General features: G+C 45.3%; 1 protein-coding gene across 3 annotated transcripts in view; it reads left to right on the top strand.

The window, feature by feature from the left end:
• COL21A1 (collagen type XXI alpha 1 chain) overlaps positions 1 to 12,623 on the top strand; it is a 194,189-nt gene extending 181,566 nt beyond the window's left edge. For 2 of the 3 annotated variants that reach the window (XM_013977769.1, XM_021098588.1), the window contains 7 exons: positions 452 to 496; positions 4,804 to 4,836; positions 5,516 to 5,662; positions 5,752 to 5,806; positions 6,687 to 6,887; positions 8,356 to 8,433; positions 11,349 to 12,623. In XM_013977769.1, coding sequence (XP_013833223.1) covers positions 452 to 496; positions 4,804 to 4,836; positions 5,516 to 5,662; positions 5,752 to 5,806; positions 6,687 to 6,887; positions 8,356 to 8,433; positions 11,349 to 11,536 — 747 coding nt within the window. In that variant the 3' untranslated portion in view covers positions 11,537 to 12,623. The remainder of the gene's footprint in view (positions 1 to 451; positions 497 to 4,803; positions 4,837 to 5,515; positions 5,663 to 5,751; positions 5,807 to 6,686; positions 6,888 to 8,355; positions 8,434 to 11,348) is intronic. The other variant, XM_021098589.1, reaches the window with a different exon arrangement.

Raw genomic sequence — 19,068 nt, forward strand, 5'->3', positions numbered from 1 at the left:
CCACGGGTGAGACCCCAGAAAAGACAAAAAGACAAAAAAAAAAAAAAAAAATTCTTCAAAGAGGGATTCTTGCCCTCACGTGTGTGTAATCAACATTGAACAGAAATGTCATTGAAATGAATCGAGTGACCACGACCACTGGATTTGTTCATGATTCTCTCATGCTGGGCAGGTGGACTCTGCAGGTTGTCCTCGGCTGTATGAAATCATGTACCAGCTCCCCCAGATGAGTGGTTTGTTCCCGTCTCTGTCCATCTTAACTGTAGGATTAGGCTGACTTCCCTCCCACCTCTTTTTTCCTTCTCTGAGACTAATTTCCCATCTCGCATGTCACTTTACGTATTTGCATTACTGCTTTGGTGACCTTTTTCTAGACGACAGCATTGTGTTGTATATGGGGTTGCATCTTATCTGTGCAAACCAATGAATAACATGTCATTACATTTTAAAGGGCCAAAAGGGAGAAAACGGAAGACCAGGAATTCCAGGGCAACAGGTATTTTTGTTTGTTTGTTTTTTTGATGGAAAATGAAATAACGAACCACATAACTGAACTGCACTGAGAGGGGGTTACTTGCAAATACGAATGGGGGGGCTCCGTGTTATGTGCATTCTAAGACGATGCGAAAGCTAGACGGTGACACTGATCACCGCCTGCTCTGGGCGTTTGTTTGTTTGTTTTCGTTTTTCCATGCTGATTCTGTCGGCAGCTGTGAAACTTGACTTTCAGTGCTTTTATCTGACCAAGTAAAGGACTCAAGGTGGCAGCTGCTCCCCTTCCTTGGAGCGGTAGTGGCCTAGGACAGCCATACCCTAGCAGCATCTCCATACCTATTGTTTAGTTTTGATTTTATCCTTTTTTTTAATTGTTATTTCCCAAGACAATTGTTTTTCCCACTGTACAGCATGGGGACCCTGATTTTATTCTTGAAATGTGAGCGCTGAGGCCATAGGTAGTGAAAGAATGGACTGGTTTCCCTCTAGTTTGTTCAGAGACAGAATTTACGACGCTGGAGACTGATTAAAATGCTATCTTGGGAGTTCTCTTCATGGCTCTGTGGTTAACGAACCCGTCTAGGAACCATGAGGATGCGGGTTCAATCCTTGCTCAGTGGGTTAAGGATCCAACATTGCCGTGAGCTGTGGTGTAGGTCGCAGACGCAGCTCGGATCCCATGTTGCTGTGGCAGCTCCGATTTGACCCCTAGCCTGGGAACTTCCACATGCCTTGAGTGCGGCCCTAAAAATGCAAAAAAAAAAAAGAAAAACTAGCCTAAGAATGATGGAGTTCCCTGGTGGCCTTGGTGGGTTGGGGATCTGGCAGTGTCACTGCTATGGTGTGGGTTCAATACCTGGCTAGGGAACTTCCGAATGCCGGGGGCGTGACCTGAATTAATTAATGAATTAAATAAAACACGGGAAATTTTTTTTTTTTAAATGCTATCTTGGAGTTCCCTGATGGGTTAGTTAAGGATTTGGTGCTGTCGCTGCTGTGGCTCGGGTTCCATCCCTGGCCTGAGAACTTTCACATGCTGTAGGTGTGGCCAAAAATAATAATAAAATAAAATGCTACCTTGAGCAACTGTGCTGTGGAGTAGATACATAATAAGATAGCCTTGCTTCTTCCCTGGCTAAATCCTCATTAAGTGTTGTCTCAGGGAGTTCCCCATGTAGGGAGGTTCTGTCAGAGCCAAATTGGCCAAATCAAAGCATTGATCCGATGATTACTTCCAGAGCTTAGCCACTTCTGGTCTACTGGGCGGCTCCTTGGCTCTGCCCATAACTCAGAGTACTGGGCGGGGCCCCAGTGAGGTGCTCTGGAAAGCAGGCTCGGTGAGTGCCCCCCAGAGAGTGTGCCTGGGAGATGCCGTGATTATCCTGATTCTGGAGGCAGGGAGATAAAACGGTGAGGTGATGCCTCCAAGGACAGGGGTCTCTGTATTCCTCACTCGGAGGAGTGGGAGTGACCCTGGTGAAGGGTCTTTAAAGACAGTGGTACCCAGGTTGTCTGGGATGGCAGGTGAGCGCTGTGCAGATCTTTGAAGCTGCTACACATTAGAGCTGGAGTCAGAGCAGAGACATGGAGCGAGTTTCCTGCGAACAATTATGTGCAATTTTTTTAAATGGCTTTTTTTACGGAGTTCCTGCTGTGGCGCAAGGGGATGAGCAGCGTCTCTGCAGCGCACCAGGAGCGATCCCCAGCCGGCACGGTGGGTTAAGGGATCTGGTGTTGCAGCAGCTGCAGTATAGGGCACACTGCAGCTCGGATTCAATCACTGGCCCAGGAACTCCATATGCCGTGGGGTGCCCCCCCGCAAAAAAAAAATCTTTTACTGCGAATGGAGCAGAGTGGAGCTGCCCTCCACCCTCAGACGACACAGCCCACTCTGCCCCCTCCCCCTCCCATCCGCCAACCTGGGCATAGCATCTGTACATGGTCCCTCTCCCAGGAGGACCCTCGCCTCTGCATCCCTTCACCCTCTACCACCCAGCCTTTGACCCCAAGCTGGTATGTACAGATAACGCTCTAAAAGTAAGTCATTTCCCTTGGCATTTGAGCTCACAGCTCTGCCGGCTCACTGGTTGACAGGTGACACTTTCTGGAAGGTCCCTCAACTCACTTCTCAAGGGAAAAGAGCACGTTGGCTCCCCCAAGGCAGGATTTGGGTTCCCCAGGAAGCTTCTGTCCTGGGATTTTTAGGAGCTGCATTCCCAACCCCAGGAACTGCGTCTGAAAGGAGAATGGGGGGGGGGGGGGAACAGAGGGGCAGGGCAGCTGTGGCTTCTCAGCAGCTGAGTAGTGATCCAAGGCTCTCCCAAGTAAACCAAGTCCTGGTCACCTGCCATCCTACCCAGAGCTGCACGTGTGCACTGCTTCAGGTCTAAGTATTTCTCCCCCAGAATCATCTCAGCGGAGTCCTGGATGACAGCAGTCTTCAGTTTCAGCTCTAATTTGGTTCCAGTTCTGAGTTTCATCTTTCCTCTCACCCTAGGCCCAGGATTCTGTCTGGTCGGGCATACCCCTGTATTTCTTCAAGAACCTCAATATTTAAAGAATAGCTCTGCAGAGAGTATGGCACTCACTGATTGATTTTTACATGAAAACGAAATCTTATTTTTTTATGCTCACATCTTGAGACTGTCTTTCTCTGTGCCATACCCTGATTTTGTCTAATATTTTCTTGCCTTTTGTCTAGTTTGGATATGCATGTTTGAAGAAACTGAGCATAAATCAAAATAAAAATTTAGGAAGTTCTGTGGCTCATCGAGTTAAGAATCCAACTAGTAGCCATGAGGATTCGGGTTCCTAGCCTTACTCAGTGGGTTAGGATCTGGCTGTGGTGTAGGCATGCAGGCTGCAGCTCCAATTCAAACCCCTAGCCCAGGAACTTCTATATTCCACAGGTGAGGCCCTAAAAAGAAAATAAAAAGGAATATAAAATTGAGAAAAAATAGAATATGCATTTTAATCACAGAATAAAAGAATATACCTTGTTTTACCTGATTTAAGTTTATTTTATTGAAGTATAGTTAATATACAATATTGTGGAAGTTGCAGGTATTACAATATAGTGATTCACAATTTTTAAATGTTAGACTCCATTTACAGTTATTATAAAATATTGGCTATATTCCCTGATTTGAGTTTTAATTTTCCTTTAGATAACACTATATTTTAAAATCAGAATAAAGTTTAAATGAACTTTGATAGAATGCCTTTCTAACCTACATACTTTGACCTGCAATCTATGAAAATATTCACAGAGAAAATGAAGCAAAAAACAAACAAAAAAAGAAGGAGTTGCCGTCGTGGCACAGCAGAATCGAATCCTACTGGGAACCGTGAGGTTTCAGGCTCAATATCTGTCCTGTCTCAGTGGGTTAAGGATCCGGCATTGCTGTGGCTGTGGTGTAGGCCGGCAGCTACATCTCCGATTGGACCCCTAGTCTGGGAATCTCCATATGCCAAGGGTGCGGCCCTAAAAAGCAAAAAAAAAAAAAAAAAAAAGAAAGAAACAGTTATGTAAATTAACTTTTTATATTATCTAGTTACCATATTTTCTAGTCATTAGTCTCCTTAAAAAGTGAAAAAATAGGAGTTCCCGTCGTGGCTCAGTGGTTAACGAATCCGACTAGGAACCATGACGTTGCGGGTTCAATCCCTGGCCTTGCTCAGTGGGTTAAGGATCCAGTATTGCCGTAAGCTGTGATGTAGGTCACGTCACAGACAGGACTCGGATCCCGCGTTGCTGTGGCTGTGGTGTAGGCCAGCAGCTGTAGCTCCTATTACACCCACAGCCTGGGAACCTCCATATGCCTAGGGAAGCCGCCCTAGAAAAGACCAAAAAAAAAAGGAGTTCCCGTCATGGCTCAGTGGTTAACAGTGGTTAACAAATCTGACTAGGAACCATGAGGTTGCGGGTTCGGTCCCTGCCCTTGCTCAGTGGGTTAGGGATCCAGCGTTGCCGTGAGCTGTGGTGTAGGTTGCAGATGCAGCTCACATCCTGAGTTGCTGTGGCTCTGGTGTAGGCCGGTGGCTATAGCTCCAATTCGACCCCTAGCCTGGGAACCTCCATATGCCACGGGAGCGGCCCAAGAAATGGCAAAAAGACCAAAAAAAAGTGAAAAAATAAAAAAGATCTCTCGTATGTGTAATTTTGTCACTATTTCTAACAATGTTTTCCAAACTGAAGATTACAGTGTGATTAAACGTGTGATAAAGTGTACATGCCACCTTGTTATTACTGTAGCTCACACACTTATTTGTTTTTGTTTTTGTTTTTTTTCCTGTTACTTTTCAAAGGGAATTCAAGGCCATCCTGGTGCAAAAGGAGAGGTATGTTTCTCTATATATTTTGCTCCATCTGCTCAGTCATCATGGCTTGATTTTCAATACTGTATATAAATCTAGCTATTGACATCTTTCATGTTCTTTAGTAGTTCCTAAATAGAGCTTTTCAGAATATGTAGATTCGTTGAATTAGCTATGAAACATTACATATTTGCCAATGATATTGATTCCTCTTCTAAATTAAGGGCTAAGTTTTTTCTGCATATTTTTCAGTGAAGAATAGTTCTACAGCTGCCTTTCTCTCTAGAATTTAAACTCCTTGGGAGCAGGACTCTGTCACATTTGCTGTTGTACCTCCGGCCCTATGTGTATTGCCTAGTCCATACACAGAATAAGTGGTGGTGATTTGTAGGGTTGGGTGGATGGTTGGAGGGGTGGATAAAACACAGTTTAATATAATGTGAAACTTCCCTGCTGATCAAGCACAGTGTTTCCCAGAGTGTTTCCTATATAACTTACAGATACATGTTTGCATATATTCCTATCTATTTCCTTAAAGACATTTATGATGCAGTCACATGTCCTGGAATATATAAATAGAACTTTTCTTTAGGTTTGATTGAAGTGTAGTTAATTGACAAGATTGTAACGATTTCTGCTATATAATAAAGTGACCCAGTCATACATATATGATAGAACTTTTGAAGATTTCCTTTGTTTTTAGAGAGGTGAAAAGGGAGAGCCTGGTGCCAGAGGTGCCACTGGACCAAAAGGAGAGTCTGGGGTGGACGGTGTGATGGGGCCTGCAGGTCCCCAGGGACAGCCTGGGGAAACAGGGCCCCAGGGCCCCCCGGGCCTGGACGGCAAGCCTGTACGTATTCGCCTTTTTTCACAGCTCTCATGTTTTCATTGCTTTGTACTTGGTATGTACAAGTTCTAACCCCTAATAATTTGATGCAGGGAAGAGAATTTTCAGAGCAGTTTATTCGGCAAGTTTGCACTGATGTATTAAGAGGTAAGTCTCAAACTAGAGATTTTAATACCATTCACATTTCAAAAGTAAAACAAATTCTTTTTAGAAACTTTAAAAGTTGTAAGTCAGATAAAGAAGAAAATAAGGGACATTTATAAACTTTTGTCTCTTTTTTCCTAGATAAGTATTCTTATAAAGGTAAAATATTGGGAATTCTCTGAGTTCCCTGGTGGCTCAGTATGTTAAGGATCTGGCATTATCATTGCAGTGGCTCAGGTCACTGCCATGGCACAGATTTGATTCCAGGCCTGGGAACTTCTGCATGCCACAGGCGTGGCCAAAAAAAAGATAAAATATTTTATGTATGCTTTGTAATCTTTTTTTTTTTTTTTTTTTTTTTTTTTGGCTGCACCTATAGCATACAGAAGTTCCTGGAACTGGGATCAAACCTGCACCACAGTAGTTACACTATCGGATCCTTAACCTGCTGCACCACAAGAGAATATAATAGTTTTAATAAAGCAATTTATCATTACTTTATGATTGATTAAATTCTCTTTTCTGACATAACTGGTAATTTTATTCATAAATATGATGTCTATTATTTGCCAATTTCTTTGGGGGGCACTTACTTTTTCCCTTTTTTGTAGCAATTGCCACAATAATGTTGCATTGAGCAATGAGTATTTCCACAGTGAAATTTTTAGAAGTGAAATTTTTGGCAAGAGGTACACATCTTAAATGTGAAAAGCATCGTGCCTGATATTTTTTTTTTTTTGATAGGCAAGATATAGAGTCTTTAGGATAGGACGCTTGTGAGAGTTGCAAGCAGGCAGGCAAGGAGGGTTAGGTCGTGAGTGATGTTATTGATGCCCATTCATCATCGTGTAAACATAAGGGGTGGGGTTTCTTTGTTTCCAAGCCCAGCTACCAGCCTTGCTCCAGAGTGGGAGAATTCAAAGTTGTGACCATTGCCAGTCCCAGCACGGCTCCCCCGGGATTCCTGGGCCACCTGGTCCCATGGGCCCAGAAGGTCCCCGAGGCTTCCCTGGTTTGCCTGGAAGAGATGGTGTTCCAGGACTAATGGGTGCTCCCGGACGCCCAGGTGCCAAAGGATTAAAAGGTACTTCGGAGTTCCCGTTGTGGCGCAGTGGTTAACGAATCCGACTAAGAACCATGAGGCTGCAGGTTTGGTCCCTGCCCTTGCTCAGTGGGTTGATGATCCGGCGTTGCCGTGAGCTGTGGTGTAGGTTGTAGAGGCGGCTCGGATCCCGTGTTGCTATGGCTCTGGCGCAGGCCGGCAGCTGTAGCTCCGATTCGACCCCTAGCCTGGGAACCTCCATATGCCGCGGGAGCGGCCCAAAGAAATAGCAAAAAGACAAAAAAAAAAAAAAAAAAAAAAAAAGTACTTCGTTAGCATGCGTAAGCCGATGAGCAAAACAAAAGGGTATCTTTTGCATGCACACCCTAGACCGACTTAACAGGAAAGAGCTCATCACTGTTTTCTTGAAGACAAAAAATGTTTGTATCCATAAGTCTTTAAATAATTTGTCACCTAGATTAAAGAACAGTTATTCTATCTCTTGAAAGTTAGAAATCAGGACATGTTGATGAAGCATGTAGAAATTTGGCTTGAGTCCAATAAGTTCTTTAAACAGAACACCATAGGCGTTCCCACTGTGGCTCCGTGGGTTAAGAACCCAACTTGAGGATCTGGCAGGTGTTGCTCTGAGCTGTGGTGCAGCTCAAAGATGTGGCTTGGGTCCCAAAGCTGCAGCTCCAATTCGACCCCTAGCCTGGGAACTTCCATATGCCACAGGTGCTACTGGCCTAAACCACAGCCACAGCAACAACCCATCCAAGCCGAGTCGAAGCTCACTGAAGCACCAGATCCTTTAACCCACCGAGCAAGGCCAGAGATTGAACCTGCATCCTCATGGATACTAGTCGGGTTCTTAACCCACTGAGCCACAACAGGAACTCCCCATTCTCCTTTCTTAATATTTCATCTCCATTCAATTTTTCTAGAGCACTGGTCATTTTAAAAATGTTTGCGTCAAACCTTCTGTGTCCCATTAGTAATAAAGGTGGTAAGCTATTTTTTTTAAAGATCTATGCTAATGTATTATATATCAGTTACACATCAGTTTAAAAATTTTTAATTATACCTCAATAAATTTTAAAAAGGTGGAGAAGGAAAAAAGATTTATGTTTCCTTTAATGTGTGTATTAACAGCTTTGAAAAAAACAGTCTAGGAGTTCCCATCGTGCCTCAGTGGTTAATGAACCTGACCAGTATCCATGAGGACTTGGGTTCGATCCCTGTCCTCAATCAGTGGGCTGAGGATCTGGTGTTGCCCTGAGCTGTGGTGTAGGTTGCAGACACAGCTCGGATCTGGAGTTGCTGTGGCTGTGGTGGGCCCGGGGCTACAGCTCCAATTCGCCCCCTCACCTGGGAACCTCCATACGCCATGGGTGCAGCCCTAAAAAAAAAAAAAAAAAAAAAAAAAAGAGAGAGAAAGAAAACAATCTCGGAGGAAGTGATTTTATGGGAAAAGTAAGCTTACTGCCCCCTCTCTGACTCTCTGCAGGTCTACCGGGACGAAATGGGGCAAAGGGGAGCCAAGGGCTTGGGTACCCTGGAGAACAAGGCCCTCCTGGTCCACCAGGTAAGAACTGGCAAGTGTTCACAAGTGTTGCTGCCCATTTTGCTTGAAGAAAATCATCATAGGAGTTCCCGTCATGGCGCATCGGAAACAAATCCAACTAGGAACCATGAGGTTGCAGGTTCGATCCCTGACCTCACTCAGTGGGTTAAGGATTCAGCGTTGTGGTGCAGGTCAGATCCCAAGTTGCTGTGGCTCTGGTGTAGGTTGGCAGCTGTAGCTCCAATTGGACCCCTAGCCTGGGAATCTCCATATGCCAGGGGTGCAGCCCTAAAAAGGAAAAGAAAGAAAGAAAGAAAATCATCATAAATCTGTGTCCAAAGATTTGAAAACAAGACCTTTGTTTCTTTCTTTTGGGGGGTGGGGGGATTCATATTCCACACCCTGAACTCTAACTATTAGAAGTGTTTTTCCTGGAGTTCCCGTCATGGCGCAGTGGTTAATGAATCCAACTAGGAACCCTGAGGTTTCGGGTTCGGTCCCTGGCCTTGCTCAGTGGGTTAACGATCTGGCGTTGCTGTGCGCTGTGGTGTAGGTCGCAGACACGGCTCGGATTCCACGTTGCTATGGCTCTGGCGTAGGCCGGTGGCTACAGCTCCGATTGGACCCCTAGCCTGGGAACCTCCATATGCCGCGGGAGCGGCCCAAAGAAATAGCAAAAAGACAAAAAAAAAAAAAAAAAAAAAAAGAATTGTTTTTCCTGTATTTCATTCATGAATCATTCAGGATTTTCTTTGGCTTATCTTGGAACACAGCTCCTCAGATGAGGTCTCAGATGGTTTCAGTCTCCCTGCTTATCTAGGGCACATACAGTTTAATCTGTAAGATCCTCATGGAAGCAGAATAATGTTCTTAAATCGTCCTCTGCTGCTGTACTCTTTAAGCCTCCCCATTTCCAGAACAGTTAGGAGATGCCTTCTGCATCATGACATTGAAGGAAGATGAGGCGAGTTAATTCACATAGAGCTTTCAGAACAGTGCATGACCGTCACAGTCAGGTCTTCAACACTTGTGCACTGTCATTGTTCTTTTTTGCCTTTTAGGGCCACACCCACAGCATATGGAAGTTCCCAGGCTGAGGGTCAAATCCAAGCTGCAGCTGCCGGCCTACACCACAGCCAGAGCCACACAGGATCCAAGCCACATCTGTGACCTGCACCACAGCTCATGGCAACGCCCGATCCTTAACCCACTGAGCAAGGGCAGGGATCAAACCCGCATCCTCATGGATCCTAGTTGGGTTCATTAACCACTGAGCTACGAAGGAAACGCCTCCTCTCCTCATTATTATTTTAGATGTTATCATCGATTGAAGCTTTTGGGTAGATCAAATTATTTAATACTCTTTATGTAAAACATTTTGAACAATGCCTACAATTACAGATAAATGCTGAGTAAATGTCTATTAGGGAGTTCCCATAGTGGCTCAGCTGTAATGAACCCAACTAGTATCCAGGTGGACACAGGTTCGATCCCTTGCCTTGCTTAGTTGGTTAAGGTGTTGCCGTGAACTGTGTTGTCGGTCACAGATATGGCTCAGATATGGAGCTGCGGAGCTGTGGAGCTGTGACTCAGCGGAAACGAATTTGACTAGTATCCAAGAGGACGAAGGTTCGATCCCTGGCCTCGCTGAGTGGGTTAAGGATCCAGCATTGCCATAGCTGTGGTGTAGGTCGCAGACACAGCTTGGATCCATGTTGCTATGGCTGTGGTGTAGGTTGGCGGCTACAGCTCTGATTCGACCCCTAGCCTGGGAGCCTCCATATACCACAGGTGTGACCCTAAAAGGACAGGAGAAATTTAAAAAAAAAAAGATCTGGCACCATGGCTGTGGTGTAGGCCAGCAGTTGTATCTCCGATTAGACTTCCATATGCTGTGGGTACGGCCCTAAAAAGACAAAAAAAAAAAAAAATTTAAATGTCTATTAGTAGTAGCAGTAGCAGGAAGTATTACTGGCAGGAAATGCCGGGGCCCACTCTGCTCCACTTCAAAACCTGAATATTTGGCTTTTGTTATTTTGGGTCATCAACTTTAAAAGACCAATATCTTTACTGTTTTTTTTTTTTAATGTATTTATTTTTTTACTTTTTGAAGCTGCACCCTTGGCATATGGAAGTTCCCAGGCTAGGGGTCAAATCGGAGCTATAACTGCTGGCCTACACCACAGCCACAGCCATGTGGGATCCGAGCCGCATCTGCAACCTACACCACAGCTCACGGCAATGCCGGATCCTTAACCCACTGAGCAAGGCCAGGGATCAAACGCAACCTCATGGTTCCTAGTCGGATTCATTTCTGCTGTGCCATAACAGGACTTTTTTTTTAGGGCCACACCCACAGCATTTGGAAGTTCCCAGATTAGGGGTCAGATTGGAGCTGCAACTGCCAACCTACGCCACAGACATAGCAATGTGGGATCTGAGCCGCATCTGTGACTTGCATCACAGCCCGTGGCAACGCCAGATCACTGACCCACTGAGTGAGGGCAGGGATCGAACCCACATCCTCATGGATACTAGTCAGATTCATTTCCACTGTGCCACAACGGGAACTCCTTAAAGACCAAAGTCTTGAGGTAAGTTTCCTTTGTTTGTGCATGCTAACTAAACTGATTAGGTTAGGGTTGACAGATTTAGTGCTTTACACCTTTGTGTGTTTATTTCTGTTTTACTGTGATAATGGCAATGTATTTTGATGTGGAAACTGAAACTATATGTACAAGGGAAATAATCGTTTTCGAGTTAGTGAGAGAATACCTCCTTTCACGTGGGTGCAAATGTGAAAAGTTTTCAAGAGAGTCATTTTTGCAGTTGAAATGTTTTACAGATTCAGTTGTGTTGGCACCCAAAACAAACGCCTCTGTTCATATATTCCTAATATAGGAGGTAATATATGTATTACTAATGTCCCGCCCCAGGTCCAGAGGGCCCCCCTGGAATAAGCAAAGAAGGTCCTCCCGGAGATCCTGGTCTCCCCGGGAAAGACGGAGACCATGGAAAACCTGGAACCCAAGGGCAGCCTGGCCCCCCGGGCATCTGCGACCCCTCGCTGTGTTTCAGTGTCATTGTCGGAAGAGATCCCTTCAGAAAAGGACCAAACTATTAGCGTCTGATGCCTCATTCAGCAGCCTGGGCATGGTGCTGTTCTTTCGTGGTCTTTGCATCTCAGGAAGAGAACAACAGTAATCCCTTGAAAAGAAACTAAAGTACCTCGGTGTTTTTATTATTGTTTTTTTCCTTAAGGAAAAATATAAAAGGTCACGTATACTGATTGTAAAGGCGCCGCGGTTATTCGGAGCCTTTAGATTCGTAGCATTAACTAAATCTCAAGGGTTTCTTATAAGTCCATTCGTTTTAATCAAAAGTCGAATATTAAAAAAGCCACCATCGCCTGTCAGCCGGTCAGTTTCCGTCACTGTGAAAAGTTTCACATTCAGCTTCCGGGCAGCAGAGTATTTGAGTTCGATTTCTTGTCTGTGTGAATTTGTTTCGTATCTCCTAGCGCGTGCTTCTGCACTAGCCCAGCTGTGCCGCTGGCCGTGGGAAAGGAGGTGAGGACTGATGTTCAGTTGGGGACAGACCACAGAGCCATACCCGCTCCAGGGTCTGTGCTCCCTGAGCAGGGCTGATGGGAGTTAAATATTCAGCGTGTTAAATATCACCTCTGAAAGAGATGGATATGCTTCTTATCCCATCGGCAAATTTGCAAATCATTTGATGAATGATGATGCTAAGAAAGAGCATTGATGACATCAGGAGGGGTCAAAATATGTAACATTAAAAACGTTCTGGAAGAAAAAGTTTCACTGTACCTGGTCAGGATGTTCAGAGGAGTCAAGTTCAGAAGAACTAAAAAGACTTTCTTCTTCATACTTGCTTATTAAGTGGAATGTTCGTTGCATGCTTTCATTTTCCATTTCACTTATTATCTGTGTATGTTCATATATGTTAACTTTTATTGTAGCAAAGCTAATGGGCATCAGTGCTCTAGTTGACAGGAAAGGCAACTCCACAGATCCTAGGATGTCTTGATATTTTTAGCAGACTTTAAAATATTATAAACGGTCTTTGTGTACTGTACTTAATGCTTCGTTGTTAAGGAACATAATTTGAGATATTTCATCCTTATCATGCTCTAAATTTTGTTACATGCTTCTTATTCAAAGTACAATAAAATTTTGTACAGGCCTGAATGCAGTGTCCTTTTTGTGCTTCATTTTAACTGATTATTGAGTATATGATCAATATCAAAGGGTCATTGATTTCGTGGTATCATTTGTTAAATTATTTACCCTACCTTTTTCCTTTTTGGCTGAGCACAGAGCCTGCAGAGAGGTTCCCGGGCCACAAATTAAACCTGCGCCACGCCAGGGACTGGAGGTACAGGTAAGGAAACAGGTGATTCCAATACATTCAGCCTGAGAAAGGAGAAAGTGCTACCTAAATGTACAGGGGGAGGCTATGGACTAAATGGTGTCCCTCCCAAATTCATGTGTGGAAGCCTGGACCTCCACAGGACCCTAATTGGAGACAGGGCTTCTAGGTGGGATTAAGGTTAAATTAGGTTAACAAGGATGGGGTGCTAATCCAGTAGGATTGGTGGCCTTATAAAAAGAGGACGAGGGAGGGAGTTCCCTATGTGGCTCAGCAGGGTTCGACTAGTGTCAATGAGAATGAGAGTTCAATCCCTGGCCACACTCAGTGGGTTAATGATCTGGTGTTTCCATGAGCGGAGGCATAGATCACAGATGTGGCTCAGATCCCAAGTTGCTGTAGCTGTAGCTGTGGCATAGGCTGGCAGCTGAAGCTCCGATTCGCCCCCTAGCCTGGGAACTTCCACATGCCATGAGTGTGGCCCTAAAAAGACAAAAAAAAAAAAAATTCCATCATGAGGAGGTTTTTCCATTGAGATGAAGCTGAAGCGGCAGATCATTCTTTTGATCCCCAGTAGAGGGCAGCAAACTACATATGTATACAAACACCCCCAGACTCAGAAACAAGCTGTAACCTCTAGTTCTACTTACATTAATCATATAAACTATCACCATGCATATTTAGCCTGAACATCTTCTCAGTTTTTGTGACTACGGTTAAATGTATATCCTCAGAGCTTAATAATTCCAAAGAGGAAAAAAATCACAAGGTTTTTATAAAGTGAGTAGCTAAATCACAGTTCTTGCAGCCATTTACATTTTGGTGTCTTGCCTCTTTTCCTTTCCTTGGTATGATTTCATTTATCTAGTTAAAGGGCTCTGGCTTAACACAGACATACACTTTATATAAAATAGATAACTAACAAGGTCCTAACTGTATAGCCCAGGGAGGTTTACTCAATGTTCTGTAATAACCTATGTGGATAAAAGGATATGTGTACATATAACTGATTCACTTTTGTAGTATACGTGAAATTAACACAATATTGTAAGTCAACTATGCTCCAATAAAATTAAAAATAAATAAAGTGCTTGGGCCAGGACCTTTGGTTTTACCTTAAGATTGATAACTTAATTGTCAAGGGAGCGGTTTGAAACTGACTCCTGGTGGTCCTTAGTTACAGATCCCACCCTTTGGCTGCGATTTTAGCCGTACTGTGCTGGGGTAGGGAGGGGTCAGAAAACTATCATCATTTTCTGGAGATTCCAAGGAATCCTCCAACCACCACACATCCTATAGTCTGGGCACAGGGACCCTGTATAAATTGTCAGCTGTGACTGAAGCATTGAGAGGCTCGTTTTTGAGGGCTATGGGGCATGACAGGGAGAAAGAGGGAAACTCAAACTAAAGGAAAGGCCGGAAATAAAGCCATGCTTTGAACTGAGCTGAAAGATTTTAACAAAGCTTTATCTTAAAAGCTACATAGATTTTATTTTGCCCCAATAACACTTTCAAAATAAGGAACATTGGGAGTTTCCATTTTGGCTCAGTGGAAACGAATCTGACTAGCATCCAGGAGGACACAGGTTCAACCCCTGGCTTCACTCAGTGGGTTAAGGATCCAGCGTTGCCGTGAGCTGCGGTATAGATCACAGATGCGGCTCAGATCTGGTGTTGCTGTGGCTGTGGCGTAAACCGGCAGCTATAGTTCAGATTCGACCTCTAGCCTGGGAACCTCCACATGCTGCGGGTGCGGCCCTAAAAAAATGCTTTAAAAAAGACAAAATAGGGAACATTACTGCTCTACTCACTAAGTTATTCCTGGGTTCTGCCTTCCCCAAAGTAGCTTTTCATGGAGAAATTTTGAACAAATAGATTTCAAAAGTCTTGTACTGATAATCTCAGACAAAAAGGACAACTTGCAGGAGCTGACTGGAGTTTCATTCTGAATAAGGGCGAGTGACACACAGACGGGGACAGGACTTTTCCTTCGTGTCCCCAGCTCAGTGCCATTTCAAAATAATAATCAAATTTGAAAAGTGGTTACTGCTCTTATAGAGTGAAATTCAAAGGGAGATTTGGAAGTCATTTTCACAAAAAAAAAAAAAAAAAAAGTTAAAGCAAGGCCTGTGATGTGTGACCTTGGATGAATCTGATAACTTCCCTGATTTATTTTTTAATCTCTAAATACAAAGGGTTTTAATTACCATGTTTTCCTCCCTGTCTGTGCCTTAGAATTACTGAGGGAGTTTTTTTGGGGGCGGAGGGTTGGTATTTTTAAGGCTGCACCCAAGGCATATGAGGTTCCCAGGTAGGGCTAGCTACAGCTGCTGGCCTACACCACAGCCACAGCAACGCCTCTGCCACCTGTACCGAAGCTCAGGGCAACACCGGATCCTTCACCCACTGAGTGAGGCCAGGGACTGAACCCGCATCCTCATGGATGCTAGTCAGGTTTGCTCCCGCTGAGCCACAGCAGGAACTCCACAAAGGGAGCTTTAAAGCTTCCCTTGCCCAGTCCCAGGGTCATTGATGTCCTTCCAGGCCTCCACCCAGAGAATATGGCTCCAGCTCCGAGGAAATGAAAACCATTCTGGATTTTCAGGTCTGGGAAAGCTGGTGGAAGCGGGGTCATGCAGGTGGTGAACCTTAAGGGTAGGGATGTGGGGGGTGGGAAGGGGGTGGAGAGGGAGGAAGGCGATACCAAAGAACCTCGCAGAGGAAGTAGCAGGAAGCGGTTTGCATTGCAGGTAGGTCACTCTGGCTACCGGGAGAGTAGGTGAAACCAGGCAAGCGAGTTAAGTGGAAAAGTTAATTAAACGCCCTCCCGGTGGCACTGGGGGAATAGGGTGAGACAGGCAGTGCCTAGGGCAGGAGGCCATCCATGTATTAGTCCTGGCACAATCCTGGGTAACCCCCAGGATCTACCCTCTGTGTCCTCTGTGACCCCAGGGAGGCAAGGGTTACTGTTACATGGTGAAATATGATATGAAGCAATCTTTTGTGGGATGGGGGGAGGAGGAGCCGGGCATGCCACAGCCTGAAGCAGGATCTCACTGCTCAGGTCAGGGACTGAACCCAGACAGTGGTGAAAGCACCGAAATCTTCACCACTAGCCCACCAGGGAGCTCCCTCAACCAACCTTTCTGTACCTGGTTCTTGCACACAGGATGTGCTAGTTTGCAGGACTCAGGACTGCGTTTTGAAAATGGGGGAAGGGTCCGTATGGGAACCATGGTTGGGGAAGTGAGTGGCAAGATACTCATTTCTGGCTTCTGCTGGGGCGAGGCAACCCAGCCGGGTTCTGAAGTTGATAGGGATAGAGTAGGCACAGGTAGTTGCAGATGTCCCAATAAGGGACCATAGATAAAGAGGGAAACCTAGGGGACGTTGGGAGACCACAGGAAGTTCAAGAAAGCCATCAGAGGAGTTCCCGTCATGGCGTAGTGGTTAAGAATCCAACTAGGAACCATGAGGTTGCGGGTTCGATCCCTGGCCTTGCTCAGTGGGTTAAGGATCCGATATTGCCATGAGCTGTGGTGTAGGTCGCAGACGTGGCTCGGATCCCGCGTTGCTGTGGCTCTGGCGCAGGCCGGAGACTACAGCTCCGATTAGACCCCTAGCCTGGGAATCTCCACATGCTGCGGGACCGGGCCCAAAGAAATAACAAAAAGACAAAAAAAAAAGAGAGAGAGAGAGAAAGCTGTCAGAAAAAGGCAGGCTTGCTTGATGAGTGAAGGTGTGAGAATTGCCTCAGGTCATTGGGTGGGGGTGGGATGAGGCCTCCCTTCAGATTCAGACCACGGGCAGGAGTTTGAGGACCGCCCTTCAGCTGATTTGAATACACACCTTACCGGATACTGAGGAGGAGCTTCCACTCCCAGAAAGGAAGAGGTGGGCTTTTCCCACCACCACGCCCCTTGGCTGATAAAACTGTAGCCCACCGGATCCTGGGGCAGAGCTTCCGTGCCTGCCGGCTTGCATCTCTTATGAGCGTCCTATCTTAACAAGTCTACTTCTTGCTATCTCTTTGTCTCTCGCTGAATTCCTTCTGCGTGGAGGCATGAAGAACCCGAAGCTCAGTGAGTCCAGACTCTGGGTGAGTGATTCTAATTTAAAGCCATGGGTTCACGTCCCAGGCTGGGTTTAGGCTGGGTTCGAGTCCCAGCCTGTGCGTTCAGGTTCCAATCCGGGTTCTGGCTAGGTTCAGGCCATTGGTGCTGTCAGTTTCAAAGTCACCACTGGTGTGGCTATGCCAGCCTAAAAAATGTGTTTCTCTTTCTCCCTGGTGCCCAAGGATGTATGAGAATATTGTTGTCCTGGTGATGCCATCCTCCAAGAATGTGTGGTGGTATGAATGCGGGCCCCCTCCTCACCTGATTGGGGGTGACAAGGGCATCTTATACCTGTGGGCACTATGCAAAGCAGGCGGCCTGTGATGAGGGGCCCAAGGTCTGCAAAACGGACGTTGCCTTGCCTGGAAACGCTGAATAAATTAGCTGCTTAGGTCTCCCCAGGTCAGTTGCAGTCGGTCTAAACTCTAGGTGGAAACACCTTCCAGAGGAAAACCCCTTAAACCAGAGATAGTTAACTAGCAGGTTTTAAAGCCAAATCCCAGCAACTGTTACTGATTGCCTAGAAGAACAGAAAATCTCATTTAGGTGTGATTTTCTTCTTTGCCTTGGCCTGAAGCGGTGAGATGGGGTAGGGGGTGGGGAGTAGCCAGGAAGTGGGGACCTGAGGCCGTGGGCTGAATTTAGAGGGAAATCAAGTAGACAGTGTGTTCTTTCCCATCTGGCCCTCTCCTAAGAATTTTCCAGCAACACACTTGGTTCTGAAAACTTGAATAATACCTTTATTCATCCTGGAACTCACTGTATTAAGTACGTATATTTTATGCATTTACATATGGAAGAAACTCAGGTGAAGATTTTTCACGGTTCCATAGGAATTTGGAAAACAGTAAGGATTCACACCTGATCCTTCTGTCTCCAAAGGCAGCCGTGTTCTGTCGCATTGGACTCGCCTATGAGAACCAGAGTAAGTCAATTGTTGGAGTTCCTGTTGTGGCTCAGTCTTGCTCAGTGGATTGATGATCAGGCATTGCCATGAGCTGTGCTCGCAGACACGGCTCGGATCCTGTGTTGCTGTGGGGTGGCGTAGGCTGGCAGCTGTAGCTCAGATTCCAGCCATAGCCTGAGAACTTCCATATGCAGGAAGTGCCGCAGTGAAAAAATAAATAAAGAGGAGTTCCTGTTGTGGCTCAGTGATTAAGAAACTGATTAGAATCTATGAGGACTCAGGTTCGATCTCTGGGCTTGCTCAGTGGGTTAAGGATCCGGCATTGCTGTGACCTGGGGTGTAAGTCGCAGACTCGCTCGGATCCTGCTTCGCTGTGGCGTGGGCCCCTAGCATGGGAATCTCCACATGCCTCAGAGTGTGGCCCTAAAAAGACATACACAAAAAAACCCATCCCTGCTGATAATTGCCATTGATTCACTCATTAAATGCATTCATTCAGTAAAATTCATTCATTAAGTAAATCCTTGGAGGTAAAGTAAAGGACTTGCTTTCTTCCATGATTCTGGTGAAACGGATTTTTATTATTTGCCTGAAACCTGCTGTGATCTAGATAACCAAAAGTGGGGAGTTCCCATTGAGGTGCAACAGAAACGAATCCGGCTAGTATCCGTGAGGACCGGGGTTCCATCCCTGGACTCACTCAGTGGGTCAGGGATCTGGTGTTGCCGTGAGCTGTGGTGTAGGTCGCAGCTGTGGCTAGGATCCTGTGTTGCTGTGGTGTAGACAGGCTCCTGCAGCTCCGATTTGACCCCTAGCCTGGGAACTTTCATATGCATTTAGGATGTGGCCCTAAAAAGCAAAAAAAAAGATTAAAAATAGATAACCAAAATTGTACCCAAACATACTTTTTTTCCATTTTAAAACTTGTGAAAAACAGAAAGTGCTGAGATGTCTGAATCAACATCCCCAAATCCCGTGTTGTTTTATAGTAAATAGAAAAATAAGGCTTTGAAGAATATTAAGCTTTCAAGCTAATTGAGTGTCTTGAAAAGATTGACCTAAGGGATAGAAAATTAGCTTGGGAGAAAAGTAGGGGAGTAGATAATAGGAAAAAATACATGTGCTGCTGAGGAAAGTCATAATCCCCAGTTAAATTGTTTCTGGTGTTTAATATTCGTGCTTTCTAGGGACATAACCATATTATCTAATTGTCAGTGGAATAATGTGGTTTTCTGGTGCCAA

The sequence above is a fragment of the Sus scrofa genome, chromosome 7, assembly GCF_000003025.6.
Source record: "Sus scrofa isolate TJ Tabasco breed Duroc chromosome 7, Sscrofa11.1, whole genome shotgun sequence".
Lineage (NCBI taxonomy): Eukaryota > Metazoa > Chordata > Mammalia > Artiodactyla > Suidae > Sus > Sus scrofa.